General features: G+C 44.6%; 3 protein-coding genes across 9 annotated transcripts in view; 2 read left to right on the forward strand and 1 right to left on the reverse strand.

The window, feature by feature from the left end:
- LOC120955045 (phospholipid-transporting ATPase VD) overlaps nt 1–24172 on the forward strand; it is a 34598-nt gene extending 10426 nt beyond the window's left edge. For 4 of the 7 annotated variants that reach the window (XR_005751760.2, XR_005751761.2, XR_005751762.2 and 1 more), the window contains exons 2-12: nt 860–2312; nt 17742–17922; nt 18018–18197; nt 18286–18410; nt 18496–20710; nt 20783–20953; nt 21047–21232; nt 21321–21521; nt 21609–21796; nt 21873–22358; nt 23442–24172. Coding sequence is in view for 2 of the 7 variants with exons in the window: in XM_040375514.2 (XP_040231448.2) it covers nt 1219–2312; nt 17742–17922; nt 18018–18197; nt 18286–18410; nt 18496–20710; nt 20783–20953; nt 21047–21232; nt 21321–21521; nt 21609–21796; nt 21873–22013; nt 23442–23487 (4728 nt within the window). In the remaining 5 variants the exon portion in view is untranslated. Of the gene's footprint in view, nt 1–859; nt 2313–17741; nt 17923–18017; nt 18198–18285; nt 18411–18495; nt 20711–20782; nt 20954–21046; nt 21233–21320; nt 21522–21608; nt 21797–21872; nt 22359–23092; nt 23239–23441 lie in introns of all 7 variants that reach the window. The other 3 variants (XR_005751763.2, XM_040375515.2, XM_040375514.2) reach the window with 3 other exon arrangements.
- Nucleotides 6504–8524, reverse strand: LOC120955046 (uncharacterized). Its single transcript, XM_040375516.2, has 3 exons — nt 8356–8524; nt 6939–8228; nt 6504–6851 (listed from the first exon to the last, which is right to left on the reverse strand). Exons 1-3 carry the CDS (start codon nt 8416–8418, stop codon nt 6660–6662), a joined length of 1545 nt encoding a protein of 514 aa, XP_040231450.2. The 5' UTR covers nt 8419–8524; the 3' UTR covers nt 6504–6659.
- Nucleotides 8814–10687, forward strand: LOC120955047 (uncharacterized). The gene is made up of 3 exons (XM_040375517.2): nt 8814–8931; nt 9006–10280; nt 10373–10687. The coding sequence occupies exons 1-3, from the start codon at nt 8890–8892 to the stop codon at nt 10556–10558; spliced, it is 1503 nt and encodes a 500-aa protein (XP_040231451.1). The 5' UTR covers nt 8814–8889; the 3' UTR covers nt 10559–10687.
- Nucleotides 24173–24460: the final 288 nt, after the last annotated feature.

A 24460-nucleotide genomic window follows, 5' to 3' on the forward strand; every position in this document is an offset into this window, starting at 1 on the left:
CATTTATTTGGATCCGAATGTTATTGTTAGGGAAAAATTGCCCAATTACTAAACTATATTGTTATTGACAAGCATTAAAATTATGTAATGCTTAAATGGAATATTTTATCACATTATCTAACACAATAAACCAAAGGCGTGTCAGAGAAGAATATTACTTAAAATGTTTTTTTTAAGAGGTCCTCTAGTGTACACTGTTGCAGGTATATTCGGGAGCTATAAATTAACCTTGATCGGTCGCGTCGTATTAGTGATGTGCTCTATGGAGCTCACCCAAGACTCCGATCCGACTCTTCCGGCTCGGCTATTGTTAGTCCGGTTCTGACTCCGGCAAAATCCGAACCACTAGTTCCGCCAGGAGTCGGAGTCGTCCGGAGTTTCCCGGAGTCCGTCGGAGTTGTCCAGAGTAACCCGGAGTCGTTCGGAGTCGTCCGAAATCATACAGAGTCATCCGGAGTCGTTCGAAGTCGTCCGCATTTGGCCTGAGTCGTTCGGAGTCGTTCGGTCTGATTTCGGACGATTCCGAACGACTGCAGATAATGCTGGGCGGATCTACCTTCCAGAGTCGGCTCCAAAATTATCGGAGTTGGATCGGAGTTGACTCCTGATTTTTGCCAAATTTACCCACCACTACGTTGTACAGTATACTATAGTCAACAAGTTCATTGTTAATTCAAGACCAGCATGAACTGTTCCCGCCATATGTATAACTGACTATCCTGCTCTGAATAATCAATAAGTCACTGATAGTCAAAACCCATTATTGGTGCAGGATGGCCCATCCCATCAGCGCTTGGTGTGCCAAAGAAGAAGATAAACCTTACATTAATGTCGATCTCTCTTTCTTTTTGTTCTGCAGAATTGTGTGCGGTTTTTATTTGCTAATAAGTGCAGTGCTATGAGCAAATTTCCTGAAAGTGTGGTGACACCGTAAAAAAATAGTGTGCTTCTAATACACAGAGGCGGCAGTGTTCGAAAAAAACCGGCGTCGTTTCGATTCCGAATGCGATTACGAAATGTGCTTAGTTAGTGGTTAAAAAATAATAGTCGATGTGTACCAGCGGCGCTTTTAGTCGGTGAAGCATCTCCATGTGCATATGATTAGTGCGTGCGTGCATGCGTGCGGGCAAAAAGTGAAAGTGTTCTCGCTCATAGGGCTCATCTAAATGGTGCATTTCGTCGCCAACAGCAGCAGCAGTAGCAGCAGCAGCAGCAGCAATGACGCATGTAAAGGAGGAGCTGTCCAAGGATGTTACGCCGGCGGGCGACGGAGGCGGCGGTACCGGTGTCGGTGCCGCAACCGGGTTCCATAATCACCCGTCGCAGCCGCAGCATCATCACCACCAGCAGCCGCCACAATCACTTCCCCCGCATAAGGAGCATCCGCTCGAGCTGGCGGACGATCACATGAAGTACGTCTTTTCGGAAAATGCGCCCCAAACCGCCGGATCTCAGGCGGCGCAGGCCGCCCAGCTGATCGGTGGCGGCGTCAGCTCTGGCGGTGTGGGTATCGGTGCGAATCCGCTGGCCGGCAGAATAATGCTAGAATACCAACGACCCACCGGCGGTGGCCACTCGCGCTCGGTCAGTCATGGCGAAGGTTCGTTCGGCGGATCGTTGGTGGGAAGCGGTGGCGCGGCCGGCCGACCTTCAGCCCTGAAGTCGGCGGTCAAGGGCGGTCACCAGCGGGCTCTCTCGCAGGGTCAAATCATGGATGCCCCAACGATTGCCACACGGGGCCACAGCCGGGTTGGGTCGAAAACGGATTTTATTTTACCGCCCGGGCACAAGGACCAATCGGAGCAGCGCGATACTGCCGCTCCCCACTCTGCCACCTCCATCAAGGGCCACTCGCGGCAAGCGTCACGATCGGAGTCGATCTACACCTTACGCCGGGCGGACAAGCCGCCCTGGTGGAAGCGTCTGATGTTCTGTCGCACGGCCAGCAGCAAGCTGGAGGACCGAGGCTACCGGATCGTGGTCCCGAACCATACGGTGCCGCCCAAGACGCCCAAACGGGACCACCCGAATGGGCGCCTGTGTGGTAACAAGATTCGCACCACCAAGTACACGCTGCTCTCGTTCGTGCCGAAAAACCTGCTCGAACAGTTCCACCGTATCGCGAATCTGTACTTCATCTTCATCGTGCTGCTGAACTGGTTCCCGCAGATCAATGCGTTCGGGAAGGAGATTGCCATGATCCCGGTACTGTTTGTGCTCGGTGTGACCGCGATAAAGGATCTATTTGAGGATCGCCGGCGGAAAGCGTCCGATAAGCGCATCAACAACTCGACCTGCCGCGTGTACAACGGGTAAGTGTAAGATTGAATGTTTTTATTTTGGGGATTTTATTTTTTGCTCGTTTGTTTGTTGGGAAACCCACGGCCATAATCATTTCCGGTGGGGAGGACGGAGATTTGAGCTCACTTTTCTCTGTTTTGCGCTTTTCAGCGATTAGATTGCGCTGGTAGTTTCAACCCTTGTAATAAGGTTTTAAAGCATGGTTTGATAAACGGTAGGCTATTTGGTGTGCCTCCCTTCATTTCATGTCGTTCGATTGCACGATTAAAGCGAGCTTTAAGAAAGCTTATAAATTGTGCTCTATTATCGCAGTGCAACGTCACTACCCGGACCATACAATTGCTTCGAATGCCGGAGGAATGAGCTGGCGGAATGCAATGGTTTTGGTATGGGAAAACCCACGTCATTCGAATACAAACGCAAATGCGTTCGTGATAAAGTTTGCACAAGAAATCACGCCTCACTTATGTTTAGCGAAATGTGGTGACCATTTTAACCCTTCCCGTTATCAATGTTGTATCGTTGGGCACGTTGTGTCCGCTGTCTCGGATTTGATGGATCCGGTTTACGTAAAAACGGGCCCAACTCTGGCGGTTTGGTGTGGAAATGGGTTCGTTTTGTCATGCAACGAGCCGTGCTGCTCTGTTCCATTTGTTCTCTGCTTAGAAGGTCAGCACAACCCATCGTAACAGGAAGCAATCACACAGCTGTGGTAAATTTCTATTCAATATTTGATATACGATAGCGACACGGTGGTGTGTCGCATTGGTTGTTCTACCAGAACACGTCTATACACCAAATTAGTGTAGATTATTTCAATTTGATCTGAATTATAGAGTTTGACGTTAGAGCTCCGCTTCCGTAGACTACAAATAGCAATTATGATTGCTGATCGCATGAAGTGAATCATTTTGCTCTTTTAATCGTCCATTCCGCTAGTTGCAAGATGGAGTATGCTGTATGTAAAGCAAGGAAAAGTCACGGTTAACGTAAATATATCGTTTTTGCTCTGTCTTCATTGAACCAAATCGCTCAAATTCATTGAAATTAGACACAGAAGCTTTACACCACCCCCAGACAAGACCAGCCAATCCAATTGCCAAGGGTAGTTCAAGCAAACAGCTGTTCAAATGCCACATTGCAAGAGAGCACACGTTGCCCCATTGCTCGCGTCATTTACTGGCGGGGGGGGGGGGGGGGGGGGACAGTGAACGACGGTGGTTCAATGTCAAACTAAAAAACTAGCAACACGAGCCAACAGACGCGACAGGGCAACGTGTTTTCACTTATCGGTTCCACCATTTCTGCTCTGTTCTGTCATATATACACAAATCATGCCTTGTTTTCGCTATCTTGCAACGGTACGGTTTCGAACATCCGTTTCTGTGTGTGTTGAAATGTGCTTCTTCTTGGCTGTGTTTTTTTTTCTCTTCTTCTTTCTATTGCCTCAGCGCCTAGACAATGGGGCCTTGCAGGATACAAAGCTCTCGGCGGTGTTTCTTTCTTTTGGCCCCGCCATGATCGGTACGTGCAAATATGGGCAGGATAATCTCGAACCATATTGCTTGCTTGCTCCACGTGTCCACCGTTCAATGGATGAGCGAATGGTTGAATGTGGCACAGGGATAGGAGGCTACAGACGATCGTTCCTTCTGCCGCACATTGATAGCACATCGAGTGCGAGTTAGGATGGCATTTGGCTCGTGGACGCGACCACAGGCAATGAATATGTCACATTAGTGTGTACCTTGCTGGGAAGAAGGAAGCACCACGCTATTGCAGTTTGGTCACATTCCACCCTTCGCACGCTACAATAAGTCTGATGATGATGGTGTGGTGTTGTGTGGTAACTAAGTGTACGCTTCACGACATAATTATAGATTGTTTTATATTTACGTTTGCTCACTGTCCGTGAGGCATGTGGGGTGTTGGTTTTGCCACCAATACTATTTTCTATGTTTTTTTCCGGCTGTACATGGTTTATTTTCCTTATTAGTCGCTTCAATGGGTTTAGATTTTGACGTGATGGAGACGCAATGTTCCCGTGTATGTGTGTGTGTGAGAGCTATCGAACGATCTAAGATAAACAGCACCTACGATGATCGATCGAATCAGAATAATGTTCATTTGCTGTTGGTGGTTGCCCAAAAACAACATCCGGGATTTGGTTTTTATTTGAAAAAAAAAAACCTGAAGAATTGGAAATGATGGAAGAAAATGTTGTTAAAAACGATGTAAATTAAATCAACAGTAATGGATTATACCAACGTTCACTAATTTGTACAGTTTGTAACACCAGCAATCAGCAGACTGGGATTGTCCGCTTGAAGCAGTTGAAAATACTTAGAGACCGAACCGCAGTGACGAAAGTGAACGTTTCATAAATAGAAACAAAGCCGTATAAATCATCATATGGCACCTACCGGGGTGCACCTTTCGGACGCCGTCAGAAAGAAGCATGAAAAACAACAGAAAGCAACGGAAACACAATAATTAGCGTTGGCCTTTTTTTCTGCCACAAATTGTTCTTATACGGTCACAGATGGACGAGCACATTCATTTTCGTCGCCGTCTGGTTGACGTCTTCGCTCGTCGCCCGTTCGCGGTTTCTAGTTCTAGAACACTGTGAATCTCTGCAAGTGAAGCTAAGCGCGGGAATTGCGTAACCAAATTTTTGCCACTTCGTGACATTGTCGCACAGTTGTGGCGTCTCCGGCGTTACGAGCGTGCCTTATTATTATTTATACTTCTTCTCGTAACAACCTGGTGCAAAACTGGTGTGCGCTAGTGTCCCGTGTAGTCATGTGTTGCGGCTTTTACAGGACGGCTTTAGCGTGTGCTTTGCTTTGACCGTTCAAGAATTGAAACCGAACGAGGAATGCTTACTTTGTGTCGGTTGTTTAAAAGTAAGTAAATTGGAAGTCATTTTTCAGAAGCACAATTCTCATAGTTTTATAAAAAGTTTTCATTGTTCAACCTACCTTACCACCTAACCGATTTACCAGCTAGCAGTTGAAACGTGGACCAATTTTAAACAGACCATACATGTCCATCACAATCTGGTGTTATCGATCGAGAACGAATAACAACATTACAGGACCAAACAATCAGTTGATGGTAGCTGATAGCACACCGGATGGGGCAGAATCTGATAGTCATTTCTGTGTCGGTAGAAGAAGTTGCCGGCTTTCCGATACGCACACGACGGCGGACTATTGCAAACCACCGCCGTTCCATAGCAAACACTGTTTCCGTGACCCAATGTAAAAATACACTTTTGATCAATGGAAAACGTTCTATTGCGCATTTGGGTTGCGGTTGTTATCATTAAATTTGAATTGTCACGATGGCAATGGTTTAACCGATAAGACGGATAAGCGTTGTAGGAGGAAAGGGCTGCAATGATGCAGAAGGAAATATCCAAACAACGTCCAAACAAACTCCATCGGGCATAGATTACACGTCCGTATCTGCTCACGTCCAATGCTATCTGGCACAGTTTATTGGCTGGCTTATCGGGCGATTAGACGAAATTAGTACCGATGGGCAATCTTGTTATAAATTCGGTTGGACCTGATTCCTGTCGGGCGTAGCAAATTCAGAGAAACATATTGGAAACTAATCTCTAAACAAAAATGTTATTTGTTTTGTCTGCTTATTTTAGCTTTGACTAATGTTTGTTAATATTTAGATGAGGCAAAATTGATAGTTTGTTGCTTAAACATGATTGTTTCATATTTTTGTTCCATGTTATTGAGCAAATCACGCCATTTATTTAATTTAATAATATTAATTACTCGTGAATAAGTGCTTGTATTTTTTTAAGTTTTGAAATGTACAAATTCTGTTCGATTGTTTGCGATCTGTTAGATTATTTTGCAAATTTATTTTACGAAAAGTTATTATGAAAGTACAGGCATTCCCTGATACTCGCCATACCATACTTCTAAATTTGACAGTTCTTCGAACAAATTGTACTCATTTGACTCATCAAATGTCAAATGCAACATTTATTTCCTTGGTCGAATTTTAAAAACCATTTCAAAAGATGCAAAAATGAAATATTTAATTGAAATCAGATTAAATAATCAATTAATGGCTAAAACCTACCGCATCAAGCAAAATTATACGAAAATTGCCTATAATTTGACAAAAAAAAGTTTTCTCATGATGTGAAAAATTCATATCAAATTTCTTAAGTGTTAATTTTGTGATGAGTTTACTTTTAATTTACTCATGATTAAAATAAGTAACGGTAAAATTGTAAACTATTCGTGCATAGCGCCATGTAGTTCGTAATATGATTGCATAGTTTGCAACAATCTAAGTTGAGATATCTCTCCAACTTACAAGATATTCTAACTATCTATACAAGTGTTGAAGCTTGTCGAGGCCATAACCAGCTGGGCAGACAGTTCTGCACTTTTGAGTGTAATACACAGTTTGTTGCGGTTAAGTATAGCATCCAGATTGGACACCAACTGTGCGTAGATTGAAAACAGGGTCGCCAACATTGGCCCCTGAGTATCGAGCTGTAGATTAGCCGTGCGCTGAAATTGAATGTTAAGCAGAACAGAGTAAAATAAATGACTGATAACAATGCTACTCTCGTCAGTAAACAATTTTTCAATACTAACCGCAGTCAGCTTTATGAAGGCGACAGTTCTTGTAGTAACGTCGGAGGTAGTGCTGACTCCGTTAATGGCGTCGTTCCACATCTTGAAGTATGCCTGTCGGTCCTTTACCAGCGCACCGATTGCTTGAAGTTGCGCCCGAAGCACCGCTTCCACCTGGGCGGCCGTGGAAGAGATGCAACCGGTAAGCGATGAAGCCATGTTGGAGGACAAATTCTGCACGTAAGGGTTGATAAACTCGCTGGCACAAGGTTTCCCCAGCGCGGGCGCATTCGGAATGCGGCGCATTGCACTGTCCAGCACGCGATAGGTGGTAAAGAGCAAATTCTGCACCGCATTCAGCACCGTATCGGTGGCGGTATCTTCCACCAGCTGTAGCCGATCCTCGACGTTCGGCTTTATAATCGTGTAGGATTCGCTGTACTTCTCGCTGAAAATTCTCGTGATCGACAGGATCTGACTAGCCGCTGGGGCGATAATGTTGTCCTTGAAAACGGTGATCTTCGCGTTGAATGACTGCACATCATTCATAATGGTAGATTCTGAGGCTCGCAGTTGCCTCTCGAAATCTGCCGACAGCCCACTCAACCTGTTGAACACGTTCGACAGGCTAAAGTCAATATTACCAAATGCTTGAGACAGCATGCTGATGTAGTTCGAGATGAGCGCGTCCGAGTCGGTCAGCGTCATTGCCGTATCCTTCAGCTTACCGGCCAGCACCGTTAGCTCGGCCCTAAGTGCATCCAGTGCCCCGACAATGTTGGCAATTTGAGATTTGGTTAGCTTCTCAAACACTTCCTTCGCTGTTATTGGGGTGGGAAACGTGTCGATGGTGCTGCTGAACAGCGATAGGCTTTTGGAAATGTCGGCCAAGATAAGCAAAACGTTGTTGCTGGATCTCGCAATCGCGGCACCATTGGCAGCGGAATAGGCGGTAATCAATTCGATGGCGGCGGGTGCTGCTTGTTGCATGCTGGTTACAACATCAGTGTAAACAGTTTTCAACGTTGAGAACACTTCGGCCGGTGGGTTGGTTTTGTTGATCGCTGCCCAGCTTATGCGATCGGTAAGGTTGGCGACGTTGGTAAGAGCAATAGTGTTAAGCTGCAGTACGGCGCCGGCGGTAACGCTGTGGACTGCGGTATTTAACGGTAGCTTCGTCGAAAAGGTTACCATCGATTGCTGGGACGATTCGGCCACCAACCGAATAGCTCGTGCTGCCACTGCTATGTCAGCTTCTGCTTGGAAGCCTCCCTGAACTGACACACCGAAGAAGGGAGAACCACCCGCAAGCTGGACGGGAGCGGGAGCGGAAGATGTAAAGGAAAGCAGAAAACGTTGCATGTCCAATTTAAATGTCAATCGGTGGGACAATTTGCGGGTTTTTTTTTCGGGGAAGGGTTCGGTACACGTAGCTTACCTGCAAGCACACAAACAACGCCCACAGGGCTGCCAAACGAAGCGTCCCCCATCGAAGACCCATCGTTTTTCACCGTCGTATTAGAAGGATTATTTCAATGCACCAAAATTTGTCAGAAAGTAAATCACACACGCGGCTTCCAAGGCAAGGCGGCAGGGTCTGGTCGCCGGTCGTTCGGTACGTCTGTGGCTTGGAGTGTTTGTACTGTTTGGGAGACCTAAAAACATCAGAACTATACCTCTACGGGCGGTGCCTGGCCACTGTCTGGTTGAAGAAAATCGTGTTCTTAGTTCTGTGTTTGCTTCTCTGAATCAGAGTCTGGTTCGACCAAATTTCGTAGTGGTGTTGCGTCAATATCAATCATGTATTTGAATGCTTTATTTTGTCAGCTGGTTTCGCTGCTGTTGCTGCTGCTGCTGCCTCTGTTGTTGTAAGATGGGCCGCATTTCAGCAGCGTGTGAGAGCGTGTACATCCGCAGGTTAGATTGCGTTGCGGTATCGCACGCGTTTTTAGTTAACACTTGAGGGACGAAAATGAAGTTGATAAAAATTGCTCTGCTGCTCTATGCACTAGCTGTAAGTAGAGTGATCGTAAATGTGCATAGCTGGTTTAGTAACTGCTCATACTGCGCATATGTGTTTTGTTCAAGGGATGCGAGGCGCTGTTTGGTATCGATGTTTCACCCAACATTCCGGAAGCTGCAACCATAACGAATGCCTGCCTGAGGCTTATGATCGTATCGCAGCAGATCGTCAACTCAGTCAACAGTGTCGGAGAACTGTCGTTCGGCACATTCCTGCTGCAAAGTGGGGCTACATCGTTCGTCACCTCGGTACCACAGGCCTACACAGCGCTCGCTGCCATCGCACGAGAAGTAAACACGGTGACGAATGCGAACACAGGCAATCTAAACACCATTTTCTCCGTTGTGCTTACCAATCTGAAATCCTTTACCGCAGTCACGATCGATGAACGTTTTGCCAAATGGTTGATACTGCAGAATTCTGCTTTCACGCCCGATTTCTCAACCATCATTCAAACGCTGAACGATGTGACTAGCTTTTTCGAAAACACGGCGCAACCGGGTATGCTCCGCTTCTCGTCCAACCGAATTACGCAAGCCACGTTTTACGGTACGATCCCAAAGCAGACAGTCGCCAATGTCGCGCAAAAGCTTACCGATATGGTCGTGTACCATGAGTCGGTGGTGCTGCCATATTTCAACAGGTTTGGTAGTACCATGCGCTGGGCCTCTGATAAGATGGCTCAATTTCTCAGCAACATGGACAGTGCGTTCCAAAGCATCGACGGAACATTGTGCTCCACGTACGAACGCTTCAACGAGCTGAACAGGACGTTCCGTTCGGAAGCAAATGACATGCAGCCTTCGATTCAGTCCAGTGTGGCACAGTTCGCCAAGCGAATGGAGGAATTCAATGATCTGTACGTGGGAGGATCGTCCGCGGACTATGCATTGACAGCGAACGACATGTACAACTCTTACCTCAGTACGATCGTACAGCAGACGAAGGTGATATCAAATAGTCTAGAAACGGTACGGAACAATTTTAGTGATAATGCCCTGGAAAGTTTCGGAGACACACTTGCGTCGGGCTTTAAGGCCATGACGCAGTCAATCTTAACCATCCTAAGCCAGGCCACCACCACAAACAAAGTAGCCTGCACCGATCAGGTTTTGCACAAATTCATCAGCGATTTCAGTAGCGCTGCGCGGAAGTTAAGCGACTGCTTTTCCGGCAGCGATTACGATGTATCGGCACCCGTCAGCGGTGAGATTACTGCGGTAAAGGACATCCAGAAAGACGTTGCCCAGTACTTCAACCAGCTGGTCAGTGCTGTTGGAGGACTCGCCAACTCGAGCCCCTTGAATGCACGGATGCAGCTGGACATGTTTCTCACTGCGGTAGGATAAGAGTTCCAAAAACAGTTTGAGGAGAACAGGCGTCTCCTTTTGCCGACTTGCCCGTTAATTGTTAAATCTTTTTGTTGTTGCAGTTTTTTAGTGAAAGCAAGACCATCACACCCACCATCTTGCAGCAGCTGGTCAACATGGCGACAGATCTCGGGGCCAATTACGCTCTTTTGATCGGTCGATCTCGCTACTGTTTGGCGATGAACAAGGCTGTAGCAGTCCGGTTGGCAACTAACTTTCCTCAGGCAACATTTGCCTGTGTGTCGTAGTAAAATGCAAGTGTATAAACAATAATGGATTTTATTTTGTTAAATTTATCCGGTTTTTTAAAGTAAAAATATGTGGCCTTCTTTAGAGAATAAAAAAATGTTTTCTTCGGATATGGTGTAGTATCTTGATATGGCAGTATCAATTTTCTACCCAAGCAGGGCATTGGGTTGTTATACGGAGTCACGGAGTACGGTGTGTGTGTGTGGTGGGTGGGGTAGATAATTTATAAATTTCCAGCGAAGAAAGATGCTTTCAAGACGTTAAAGAACGGTGGTCCGCCTCAATGCTCAATGAATAATAAATACCGTAAATACCACCATTATCAATGACGCATCGGGGTAACCCTCGTCGTGTATTGTTGTTAACTCCTGCAATCATTCCCCCCCGAACCTTGACCTCGGCCAGGGCATTGCGATCCGGTAATCGTGGATCGCAGTAATCATTTAAAGTGGCCAGAAAGGTAATTGGTTGTTTTGATTCGACTCAACAACCGCAGGACGTAACGTAGCGATTACGATTTGAATGTCATACGTCACAGCAATAACATGGAACCCCGCCCTAAGGAGAGAGTTAAATGGAGGAATACATGGAGGTATATATAAAGGAAACTCTCAATTGTTCGATGGAAGATTTTGTGTTGATTTTTCGTTTTGTTTTTTTCATCAAATTAAAAATTGGCTGAATGTAAAATATGGCAAAATATGGAAAATATGAACTCAGCTCTAATATATCAAATCTTAGGTCAGTATGATTGATGCAACAAGGCCGTATAGCATAGGAATGTACAGCCACATGCAAGAAAAATCTTCACGAGACGAACTGCTGGCCACACCTTTTTGACGCAAGAGCAATTCCTTATACTGGTATGGTGTGTGTTTGTCTCGTTTGTGGCCAACCGCCAAATTTGGGTTGGTGCGTTTGGTTAGGCCTAATAAATACGACTATGAGGTTGGAAAAGAAAAATGGCCCGATTTCGTTTCAACTTTCAATAGACAACAACTGATGCAACAAGATCGATTTATTTACAAACATTCCTTACAATTAGGATGGTGTGTCAAAAATTTCGTAATATCTTTGGAGTTTAAAAGAAAGAAAAACACACGAACGTTCGGGAAAAGGTCTCACCAACTGCACTCAAAACACCATTTTCAGTATTTGTGTGCTGTACATACGGTTTGTGTTTGGTGTTGAAACTAGGCATGGATCGTCCCTGGACAGCTAGAGATCATTTGTTTACCGTATGGTAAATTACAAAATAAGTCATTTGTAGTGTGCATGCCTGTTTGCCGATGCTGTCCGGGTTCCGTGTTGTGCGCTAACGTGGTACCACCACCACCACCACGGAAAGGTGTGGTGAAGAGTAATAACCATAACAACAAAGTGTTGTGTTTGTGAATAGTTAGTACGCTTCATCATCATCAGTATAATCGTCATAACCATCGTCTCTCTCTCAGTTCCGTTTGTTGGCGAAAAAGCGGTTTGCGCATCGATGCTTCTGGGGGAGGAAAAACATTGTCTTTTCCTGCTTCTTCGATGGCCACCCCTCTTCGTTATGGTCGATATTGTGTTGCTGCGATGCTTTTAGACAAATCGTATTATGTTTGATTCGCAAAATGAGGAGTAGCATAATGTATTCATAGCTCTTTGAGCTGATTCCCATAACGATGTCTCGTGACGCCATAGTGTGCGTCCATCATTTGAGGAAGCTTTTACTACATTAACAAAATACTTTACTAAAACGAATAATGTTTTGTAAATTTAGTTACAGTTTTCTTAGAATTATAAAAGAGCGCTTAGTACTAGCAAAAGCAATAGCAGCAGTAGTAGGGGAATTTCCATGAACTTGGAGCGACGATCTGACAAAGATGACGCATTTGTTTCGGCTGCTACACCTCCCACGCTGTGCCGTCAATTAGTGTGGCTTACTGACCGGCCATCAATAAGTCATGAACAGAGCGTGTATTTACAATGAAGTTGCCGCTTCTAATGAACTGTTGCTCCCTGAGTAACAGTGTAACCATGACGAGGTATTTAAAGTACTATTTTGTGTAAATTTTTTGCATCGTTAAATCTTTGCAATAATGCTTTGTCAAGTAGCATCATCCTAGCATCTGCTAAAGCTGTGATTTTTCATTGCTTTTTCTATCGCGACGGTTAGTTAGTGGCTGTGCATGCAGTTCGTGCAGTTGCTTTTGATTCAGCGGCAGGTATGCGCATATTGACCAGATGGCGGATCAGATTGTTGCGTGTGTGCACTGCACTCGCATTGTTGTCACATGTATGTGCGAACGTGCATCGAGCTGACGAAAGGATTAGGAGGTACGGTGTACTGAGCATGCACGTGACGAGTACAATCGCTTTAGTGTGTTTGCCCGTAATTAGTGGAGTGGCCCTCCACTCTGGCATGTCCTTCACTCGCCGTCCTGCTCGGTCATATGGCGACAAAAAGCGCAGCTCATATTCACATGGTCGTTCCCCGAATTGAACCTCGAAACTGTACCACAAACCAGTTTCCAGTTCCCCAGGGCCCCAATGATATAGCGAACGGCTGTCTAGAGGTGCCTTCGCGGCTAGTAACTGGCAACCTGGGTAAGGTTCAAGGTCGCAGCTATCCTTTGCTCTGCCCCGCTCGCGGAAGTGAACGTGAGCCCAGTACCGAATAAACGTGCACCTTCATACTGTGCTCACTGTGTGCAGGAAATGGAGTGTTGCACCTCAAACCCTTAGAGCTATAGCACCGATTGTCATCGTTGGCTGCGGTTGCGCTTAAATGGGCATACGACGACGCATACACACGAACCATCCAGCTGATGGTTGCGGCCCGACGAACGGTGGCAACGCAGGTGTAAAGTAATTTACCTTCATGTAGGCCCCATAACCACCACCACCACCACCACAACAGCCCCATGCGGGGCACTACCACATTCAACACCGTGCTGCAAAATACACGCGGCGATTTGACCATGACCGGACGCGGAGTTTTCAACACTGGACAGGACAGACATTGGAAGGGCGTCGTTGGCGTCGTTTTTTGTTGCTGTCTTCTTTGCTTTCCTTGGACACCAATTCCTGCACATAATTGTCTATGTTCACGGGCGATCACGCGAGTATCGTGCTTCCGGCACCGACCGCAAGAAATCAACATAGGAAAGAGGGCCAACTTGCCTCCCATCCTTCTACAGTCAGTCAATCGGTCAATGGTGAGTGAGTGAAAGTAAAGTGTGGTGGTCCACCTATCATCAGATACATCGTAGGTTTCGTGCATATGTACGTGCCCCCGTGCCTGCTTTATTGACACATAAATATTTATTAAAGGCGCAAGGAAGGGGCCATCTAATATTGAATACTTGGAACACAAACGTGGGGGGGAAACGAATTTAGGCTTGCACTTGGTAAAACAATGTTCTTCGCTATGCTATGAAGATGACCTTAAGTAGGTCGTTTTATTTGGGACAAAGGCAATTCTAGAATTTATTTAATTTTTAGTTTAAAATTACTGACTAGTAATTACAAGTGGTCCTAGATTTCATAAACTATTTTGTTTAAACTAAAAAATCATTCACTTCTTTATAGAGATGTTTACAATGAACGTATTACCAACGTCTTTTCTACTTATTAGTAGGCTACATATTAGTAGTGACTTATTCTTAACCAACTATTTTAATTCTGTTCTGAATACTGGTTTTAAGTGACATTAATGTAACAACATAGTTTATATTCAATTGCCGTCAATTAACTTGAAAGGAATGATCAATCACGACCTTCTCGTAGACCCACTCCACCCGCATGACCCCCAATGTGCACAATCAATGTTGGAATCTGTTTTTGTTTTCAATATTCAATAGACTACAACTTTACACATACAAAAAAAAACCCCGATGACATAGAGCCAGCGCCATAACGCGTATCATGTGCGAATGATTGCAAGGACGGGGTCTAAGCGTGTGTCAACCGTAAATTGTCCTTGAAGGGCTATGTATGCACGACGAAACCTTGCCACGGTAGTAAGGCTATCGTACGCGTTGAAGTACACATTTTCACGCCTCCTGTATATGACATTCCTACGAGGTGCGAGAGGGTCAGAGCCCACACAGTAAAATAAAGACGTGTAAAAAAATCCCCAGCACATGGAAAGCAACCCGAGCAATGCGAGGAACACAGGAAAGGGAAAGTTAGGCTAAATGAAAGCTTACACACACACGATGTCACCAGTAAATATCAATCAATGGCAACCGCAGCGTGGACATGGCGTCAGAATGGCCCTCCACCAAAGCCACATGATGCCATGCAGCCGATATGTGTTGGGTCCATATTGCCAACAAAACGAAAAGCTGATGCATGCGAGGTAATGATACTACTTCGGTTTTATGTCATTTGCCTTCTTCGTTTTTTTTTTTTGCAGGAAAGTTTACAATGTTTTTGTTTTACGATGTGCACAATATCTTGTTCCGTCCCAGATGGAACCGTGCCAGTGTATCACGGCCTTTGTGGCTTTGATTGAGGCTTCTGCTAACGAACCTTCCTATGGGAAGAGTAGTTTGATTGGAGTAGTGGTTTGATTCCTGCAGTCTCTAGAATGTTCCAGATTTCACAGACCTTTTGATGTTTGTTGCATCCCCGCAGTGTGTTATTAATAATTCTGGTACATTATTGCCTCATTTCATGTTTGCCATGTAGCACTGGAAAGAAATGGCATTTGCAGTGCGAGAAGTGTAGTTCATTTCATGATGTTTTTTGTGGTGTTACTCCATCATAAGCTACATACATCTTTTATCGATATCGATCAACGTGAACGTGAACGTTGGATTCTCGCGCTAATAAGACCCCGTGCACCACACCACATATACCATATGTAATGGAATTTTCATTTGGCCACATGTGCTTTCCGCCCTGTACCTTAGGGGGTTGGGGAAACACACACGCCTGGAAAGCATTCAACGCAGAAAGTCGGGAAAGATGTGACTGGTAAAATGTCTCGGCAAGTTCCGCTCTAGCAAATAAATCCGCGCCATCGAGGTTGAATGAATTATTGATAACGATACACACCCGGTTGGGAGGGAGGGAGGGAGGTAGAACGTTCGGTAAATGATTGAATAAGTAATCAAAGGAAAACATCTAGCGTGTCTCAGAATAGCAAAGGAGAGGGAGGGGGTATTATATTGGTGGTGCGTTACAACCGAACAAGGACTCATTGTCCAGAAGTTCAAATACACATGCACAACGCGAATACTGCCGAACGGTTACTGGAACGTTGTGCCATTAAACGATCAAGCTTTAAGTATTTGGTCGTGTTGGGTAAATAGGTGACCATGACTAGTGACTGGGTTCTAAGCAATGGAGACATGAATAATATATAACTTTTATACCTCGTCATGCGTTTTACGGTAATGTTGCCGTACACACACGCGCCGTTATCAGAAGCATAATTCAACAAACAGAATAATTAAAGGTTGACATGTATCATTCAACCGTTGATGTTTCTCTAACCATCTGGAAGTAAATAGTTGGGCATTAGGGTTATGAATGCGATAATTGTGCAATGCGAAGGCCGTAAAACGCGCTCATTTGTCCGTCATAGAACTTGTTACATTTTTATATATTTTTTTGAATTGTACGAATTGCTACAAAATTGTAAATAAAACAAAGGATTCAATTAATGCGGCAAACGCTGAGCTGAGTAAAATGTATCATATTGTATTAGTAGGACAATCGCCTCTTTTGCTCTCCATCATGCATTGATTCATTGCAATAGAAAGAAACGCTACGTTTGATCCATTTGACACTTAAAGTTGAATAACAAGTGGTACGTGCTTGAAATTGTTATTACCGTTCCTTCACCACTGGCCACTGACCTGCAACGAGCGTGACAACTGAACGGTTTTTTGTTGTTTTGTTTCAAACGCCTCTTTAATCGTCAACTCTTGAATTATGATTATCGGATAGGAGACGATACTGTAAACAGCTCTAACTGTAGTTGGAAGTAACCACGTTTACAGTGACTGTTAAGTGGCGCGCGCGCGCCTCTCTCGTCGAGTTGAGGAAAAATATTGAATTGAACTTTTGACCAGATTGAATTAACCCATTAGCATATACATTGAAAATTCCAGTCAGCTATAACTGTCACGCCCCTCGTACAAGTAAAATGATGTTGTTTGCGTACAGAAAAAGGAACAAAAGGCAGCAAATGCTTTAGCAAATCCAGAAATGTCAATCTTGCGCATTCAAGCTTTCGGGGACGTTCTGTGTGGCTCGAAAAATTCACACCATGGCTCATGCAAAAAGAAGTTCCCGCAAGTTCTGGCACTAATTTAGCTTGTCTTTTTGTGAAAGTAACAGGTCAAAGTTTCGCCTTCTGTTTAATACAAGTTTCGCTTTGAAGACTATATATGGACGAAAAGATGGGAAAGTAGCTAAAATATATAAAAGCTAAAACATCTATTGTGGAATCATTTGTCCTCCTTTTGAGTCAGTGGGCCAGAAGATCAGCGTATTCAGTAACTATTTATAGGGACCATAGCCTATATATCAGTGGTGCCAACCAAGGAAGAGAAGAATAAACCGTTAATGATGCGTTCTCGATGTACAGTCGAGTGTTTATCCGGTTGTCCAAATATCCGTGCCAATTCGGAGGTTTGAAAAAAAGTTCTTATAACATACCATCACCACGAAAAATTATAAAATTCAATAAAAATTATAAAATGTTCCCTAAACAAACATGATATTCATAAAAGCTTGCCAAATTTTTGCAAAACTATACGAAGTCGCGTGTAAAATAACACAATTAAGTCTAATATCCGTATTATTCGAGCAAGGTCAAGTCCGTATGCCTGGTGATCCCGGATACACGGCGTTCCACTGTATTATTAATTGGCATAATACTATCGACATTTTGAAGAAATCAGAGGACTATGGCAAATTGAAAAGCTTGTGTTTGTATAAAAAATGTTTATTGTAGTTATGAATCTGTATGTGAATCTATTCCAGTATGAAATGAATCACTATGTTTTAATCCGACAAAAAATCAGTGTGCAACTCGCGATAAAATTTTAAATATCATTTTGATCCATTTGTTCAAATGACTTTGACATAGTTCCCATACGCGGAAATAGTTTTATCAATTAATCAATGATATAATAGTTTTTAATCATCTGATAACTGTTTTTTTCCTTTCTATTTTTGCAGTGAATCAGAACGATACAAGAAAGTCCTTTGGCAGGATGTTCGTGTGGGCGATCTCGTACATTTGTCCAACAACGAATGTGTACCGGCTGACATACTGCTGCTCAAGTCGAGCGATCCGCATGGTGTGTGCTACATCGATACGTGCGATCTGGACGGAGAAACCAATCTGAAAAGACGCCAGGTAAGTTGTAGAATCTTCTTTCTATGTCATTCTCTATCGCTCCATTTGCTGATTCTAACCGATCTGGAACAATTGTCCTGAATTCACTCTCGAAGGTGGTACGAGGCTTCGTCGAGAAGCAGCACAGCTTCGCACCGAACAAGTTCACCAGCCGAATCGAAGTCGATGCACCGTCAACGAAAATCTACCGCTTCCACGGTGCTGTGATACATCCTTCCGGGGAGCGAGTACCGGTTTCGACGGAAAGTTTGCTGCTTAGAGAAAGTCGCCTAAAGGTACGGAGATGGTGACAAACGATGATGTGACTGCTGGTAGTATACATAGAAATGAGTATCATTGAATTGTATTTTCTTTCACCTCTAGAACACGGATTACGCAGAAGGAATCGTTGTGTACGCTGGACACGAAACGAAGGCAATGCTCAACAACAGTGGCCCCAGATATAAGCGATCCCGTATCGAGCAGCAGATGAACATCGATGTGATATGGTAGGTTTACCCCGAAGTCATTTTTCAACACAAGAAACTCCTAACGTTTTACACTACTAATGTCACTGCGGCACTAATTCCATAGGTGCGTTATCATACTGATTGTGCTGTGCATCGTCGGTGCGGTGGGATGCAAGCTGTGGCTTTCCTTCTATGCAACCGATTCCGACGGTACGTCCAGTGGTACGAACAACGATACATTCCGCATACCTTTCCTACCGTTCGAGATCAATCCCGACTACGAGGGTTTGCTAGCGTTCTGGACGTTCGTCATTATTCTGCAAATTATGATACCGCTCTCCCTGTACGTTACAATCGAGCTGTGCAAACTGATGCAGGTATACCACATACACAACAACATTGAGCTGTACGATCCGGATTCGAACAAGCGAACCGAATGCCGTGCAATGAACATCACGGAGGAGCTTGGTCAGATACAGTACGTCTTCTCGGACAAAACGGGCACGTTGACGGAAAATCGCATGATATTCCGACGGTGCACGATCGTCGGCGTGGACTACAACCATCCGGAAACGGAGGAAGAGAAGGAGCTGAACAAAATAGGTGCACCTGTACCGATTCTTCAGCCCAATCTGAACTTGCTGGAGAATTTCCGCGGCAATTCCCAGTCCTCGCTAGAAACGGCAGCAAACCAAGTGGTGGGTGGTCGGAATACTGGCGATGGTGGAAGCGAAACCGTCACCAATCAAATACAGGAATTCTTTCTGGTGCTAGCTATATGCAATACAGTGGTGGTTAGTGCGACTCCGCACCGAGATAACATGAATGCGAGCGGCGTGATCGAAATGAACGATAGCGATACGAGCGTTACGCTTGTGCGGCCTGCTTTGGTGGACACGGACGGTGGCAGTCTCCCGCTGACGGCGTGCGACCCAACGATCGGTGATCGGTATGCCCGATTGACGGAGTCTCGGTCCATAACACCTTCTCCGCCACCGAACGCACCGTCGTCGTTGCCTCTCAAGGCGGCCCATGTGCCATCCCTGTCGCCGATCAGCAGTTCGGCCGAAACATCGCCCATGTCCGAGAGTCCGCCGATGCGGATAAAATCGCTGACTACGCCTACGGCGAAGGTGAAATCGCTCGTAGCAAAGCTAGGCAACGTGGCAAGCAGCGCAAAGGGCGGTGGCGTTTTTAAAAGCGCCGACAGGAGCAGTACGGGCAGCACCAGTAGTAGTAAGAATCGATTCGCTTCGAACAACAGCAGCAGTGGCGCTTCGAAATTCCACAAGTCCTTTTCACAGGGCTCCTCATCGCCTGCCTCCAGTCGACCAATTTACGAAGCAGAAAGCCCTGATGAGCTGGCGCTTGTCAATGCCGCCTTTAGCTACGACTGCTGTTTGGTGAACCGAAGCCCAAACCACGTCCTCGTTAGTGTGCCCGGCGAAGGCGTCATAGAGTACGAGGTGCTGAAAGTGCTTCCCTTCGATTCTGCCCGCAAATGCATGTCCGTGGTTGTACGGCGAACGGGGACGCAGGATGTGGTGCTGTACACGAAGGGTGCGGACAGTAGCATCATCCCGAATCTGGTACCTTGCACGCCGGGCTCGGAAGAGTATCGTTTGCGCGAGCAGACGCAGCATCAGTTGGATGTGTACGCACGGCAAGGACTGCGTGTCCTAGTCATGGCCAAGCGCAAGCTGGATGCGACCGATTTTAGCGAATGGTACAGCAAGCACGAGGAATGCGAACTAAGCATGGAGAATCGGGAGCGCAAGATTCGAGAATCGTTCGGAATGCTCGAAAGAGGCCTGACGCTCGTGGGGACCACCGGCATTGAGGATCGTTTGCAGGAGGGCGTTCCCGAGACAATCACCTCGCTGCTACAAGCCGGTATCGTGATTTGGGTGCTGACGGGCGATAAAGCCGAAACGGCCATTAACATTGCCTACTCGGCGAAGCTGTTCAACTCGCAGATGGACATCCTTAAACTGACTGCCCGATCGCGCGATTCGGCGGAAGCGAGTATAAACTTTTACCTCAACGAAATAGAAAAGCAGCTCAACTCCAACGGTGGCTCCAGCGATGCAGACGATGCGTTTGATCAGCTGGATAAAGCACGCGCACTAGTCGTGGATGGGAAAACGCTCACCTTTATACTGGATTTGCGATCCAACCTCACCAAGCCATTCCTAAGACTGACCCGTTACTGTTCGTCTGTGCTGTGCTGTCGGGCGACACCACTGCAGAAGGCGTTCCTCGTGAAGGTGGTGAAAGAGGAGCTTCGTATCAGCACGCTTGCCATCGGTGACGGTGCAAACGATGTCTCTATGATTCAGGTTGGTGCCTATTGTACATTTGTGCTGCTATTAGATCTCAAAGATATGCATTTATTTTCTCTTCAACCAAAGATGGCCGACGTTGGCGTGGGTATCTGCGGACAGGAAGGCATGCAAGCAGTTATGGCATCCGATTTTTCAATCGCCAAGTTCAAAATGCTGGAAAAGTTGTTGCTTGTACATGGACACTGGAATTACGATCGATTGGCGCGCATGATCATCTACTTTTTCTATAAAAATGCGGTACGTATAGACTGTTTGTGCAATCTGCCATGAGCGCTGGAACTGATTGTTGAATAATTTTAATTATTCCCTTCCCTCCATTCCACTCGCCAGGCATTCGTGTTTCTTTTGTTCTGGTACCAATTTTACTGTGGATTTTCCGGTGCTGTCATGATTGATCAAGTGTACTTAATGATCTATAATTTGCTGTTTACGGCCCTTCCCCCGCTGGCAATTGGGGTGTACGATAAGAAGATTATTGACGACCTTCTTCTGGCGTATCCGCAGTTGTATCAGCATGTAAGTGTACCGCTGTGCTGCCGCGTGGTGGGCTGACAAATTATTCATGATCCTTTTCTTACCGCCATTCATTGATTCCGTGTCACAGGGACGTCGGGGGAAAGGCTACAAGTGGTCTACCTTTTGGATTGTGATGCTCGATGCAGTGTACCAGAGTTTGGTGATATTTTTCGTAGCAAAGGCAGCGTACTGGGGATCGGACGTGGATTTATGGGTGTTTGGCACAACGATTACGTCCTCCTGCTTGTTTACGATGCTGCTACACTGTGCCATAGAAATTAAATCATGGGTATGTAGGCGCATTGGATCTATGTTCATCAACTTCATACAATTAATCTTTTTCTTGTTTTTTTTTTTATATATCTACCTGAAACAGACAATCTTGCATGTCTTATCGATAGTGATTAGTTTGGTGTCGTTCTATGCGTTTGCATTTGCGTACAATTCGGTTTGTGTCAACTGCTTCGGGTTGCCGTCCAATTATTGGGTTATTCATATGAGCATGAGTACAATACAGTATTATCTGATTACGCTGCTTACTTCCGTACTTGCCCTGCTGCCACGGTACGTGTATAATTACCGATGCGTGCTCAAATGCGTTTGAATAATGTAATTGATACGATGCCTTTCCTTCCCTCAGATTCACGTATCGTGTCATCAAAAATACCATTTGGCCCTGCGAAGGCGTACGGGTGACACTGCAGTACAAAGAAGAAAAACGAAGAGGTGAGAATCTGCTGGTAACCTGGTCTCGTTCGACGTCTGCCTCATCCATATTCAGGTACTTAACACACACAACCTCAAGCAATCACTCGAAATCCAGTACGCTGATCACGAGAAAGCGTTCCGCTACGACCACTGCCGTCGGTGGAATACTCGAGCGCAACGCTCCACGGCAGCGATTTGGCTATTAGGCGAATGTCGATGTCGTCGGTCTCGCCATAGCTTCTACCCAGCGTGAACCCAGCAACAGATCCCAATGAAATGTCAATGGAATGTTGGGAAAGAATTGGAAACGCGCGCATATCAGCATGTGCACATTTGTCCTCAATCCTCAATCTCTGTGTCTATTTTCGATCACTACAAGCGGTCTGCAGTAGAAAGCGATTTGTTAACAGGCCTGGGGGTAAATAATTTTTTATGCTTTTGTACTGCTTTTCACAAATATTTTAAATGTTCTGCTTCCACGGTTGGTTTCTTATTCGGTGTGTGTATTATGTGTGTGTGTATCTCTCTGGTGGTGGACTGTGCGGGTAGTGTTTGGTGTATGTTATTTTTTAGTTGGTAGCGGCATTAGACAAAAAAACAGGGAAGTTATCAAAATTATTCATTTTTTTTTGCTTTTTGCAAAAGTGACAATTTCGATTCATTCATACTCGACAAAATGTCTGCATACTGTAACAGTTTTTTTATGTACTATTTCAACTCATTTTCTTCCATTAATTTATTGCTTATTAAGTCTATGGACATATTTCTATTTAAACATATTTCAAACATTCCACACTAACATTGTATTTTTAATACAAAATCCTTCTTCTTCAATTATACACGGTAGGTATACGAGACACCTAACTATACTAAACTTCCCTTTGCATGGTCATTTAGATAATGTAAATTCTTGCTAAAATTAACCACTTACCATATGATTTGCATTTGTTTATATTTTCATCAAACGCACCTGTAGCATATGAGTTTTGTTGAAGTTGTGTGTGTGTGATGTTTTGTTACCCTAAATATGGCTGAGGTAAGTCTTTCAACAGTCGACTACACCATATACACTATTACACCTACACTGTTTTCCTTTTCCACTATATTTTGAGTGTGTTTTTTTTCGTTCACATTGTGACTTCTTTCTTTTAGATTAGAATCACTGTATAATTAGGATCACTTATCACATTCTATAAATTCTCGTGTGTGTCGTGTGTACCCTCGGAGAGCAAAGAACCACTACACGGATTGTACAGAAACAAGTGGAATAGATTAGATGCAAACACGGGACACTTGGGGTGTGTTTGAATGATTTTTTTTAATTTATGTGTTGCTGTGAGTGCCGTTTTTGGCTTGTTCTTTTGCAAATGTTTCGAATGATGTGTTTTCCGCTTTTCAATTTTTCAATGCTTTACAATCTCACAAGATGAACTACACACTTCAATGGCAATCATAATAATGTATGTTCTTGTATTTATTGCAAAACGTATTTTCGTTACAGAACCTCCCATTACAGGACTTCGCATAAGGCTGTAGACGGCAGATAACATGGCGCTTGCAGCAAAATTAAGTATACAGATATAAAATGTTTGCCAATCGCCCCGTCCCGTTGTCATTCTTTGCATTGGTATGAAAAGCTTTTTCCAATTCGGGCGGCTTTGCAGTCCAATGGCTTTTTAAAAGGGATAAACATAGATAACACAAACTCTACGCTGATAGAACGTCAAATTACGCATAGAAACAAACGATGCTACTTTCCAGTGATACCCAAGAAAAAAAAAACAATCAATCAAACAAAAAGTAACTTTAAAGGAACATTGTTCTAGCGGCCTTATCACGTAATATATGCTACATGTACTGAATTTCTTTCTCAAAGAAGAAGAGCATACAGCAAAGTGAAGTAATCGTCCATATCCTAACACCCTTTATGTATCATAACAATGGACAAGCTCGCAAACTTGTAAGTGAGACACTTTATACGGATACGATCATTGAAATGAAGCATTGCGTGAGAGCAAAAGTGTAATTTATTAACAAATTATGGTTTTACATGTGAGCAAAAAGGTAGGAGAGCAAATGCTTCAATAAGATTTTTGATGTTTCGTTGTTTGCGAGGGGTAAAGAGCTCACGCAAGCGCGGATAGGTAAAAGTAAATGCTGCGACCACGGCTGTGAATGTGAATGCTTAACTGGAGCGCTCCCGAAAAGAACTGCGATTTTGCGACACACGAGCATGATTGTTTATTGGAGTTTGTGGGAAGGGAGAAAGATACAATAATTTAAATCTATCTTAGATGACAATAAAAGTAAAATAGCGGTCGCATCATCCTGGAAAACCCCTTTGTATAGAATGAAGTATGCATTTAATGTAGACCAATAACACAGAATTAGTATAGCTGAATGGAAAATGAAAAGACGACCAAGTGCCTCTTGCTGTTCACGAGGACGCGCTTTATATTGACTAATGTGCATAATTGCTACACATACATCTATAATTTAACTGTGGCTTACTGTCTATGC

This window comes from Anopheles coluzzii, chromosome 3, assembly GCF_943734685.1.
Source record: "Anopheles coluzzii chromosome 3, AcolN3, whole genome shotgun sequence".
NCBI classification, from domain to species: Eukaryota; Metazoa; Arthropoda; class Insecta; order Diptera; family Culicidae; genus Anopheles; species Anopheles coluzzii.

What these genes read in the sequence shown, in the direction of transcription:
- LOC120955046 (XM_040375516.2), bottom strand. Translation starts at nt 8,418, where the DNA reads ATGGGTCTTCGATGGGGGACGCTTCGTTTGGCAGCCCTGTGGGCGTTG. An exon ending in CGTTGTTTGTGTGCTTGCAG is followed by an intron (nt 8,229 to 8,355) that starts GTAAGCTACGTG and finishes GCTCCCGTCCAG; the next exon opens with CTTGCGGGTGGTTCTCCCTT. An exon ending in CCTTCATAAAGCTGACTGCG is followed by an intron (nt 6,852 to 6,938) that starts GTTAGTATTGAA and finishes ATTCAATTTCAG; the next exon opens with CGCACGGCTAATCTACAGCT.
- LOC120955047 (XM_040375517.2), top strand. Translation starts at nt 8,890, where the DNA reads ATGAAGTTGATAAAAATTGCTCTGCTGCTCTATGCACTAGCT. An exon ending in TGCTGCTCTATGCACTAGCT is followed by an intron (nt 8,932 to 9,005) that starts GTAAGTAGAGTG and finishes GTTTTGTTCAAG; the next exon opens with GGATGCGAGGCGCTGTTTGG. An exon ending in TGGACATGTTTCTCACTGCG is followed by an intron (nt 10,281 to 10,372) that starts GTAGGATAAGAG and finishes TTGTTGTTGCAG; the next exon opens with TTTTTTAGTGAAAGCAAGAC.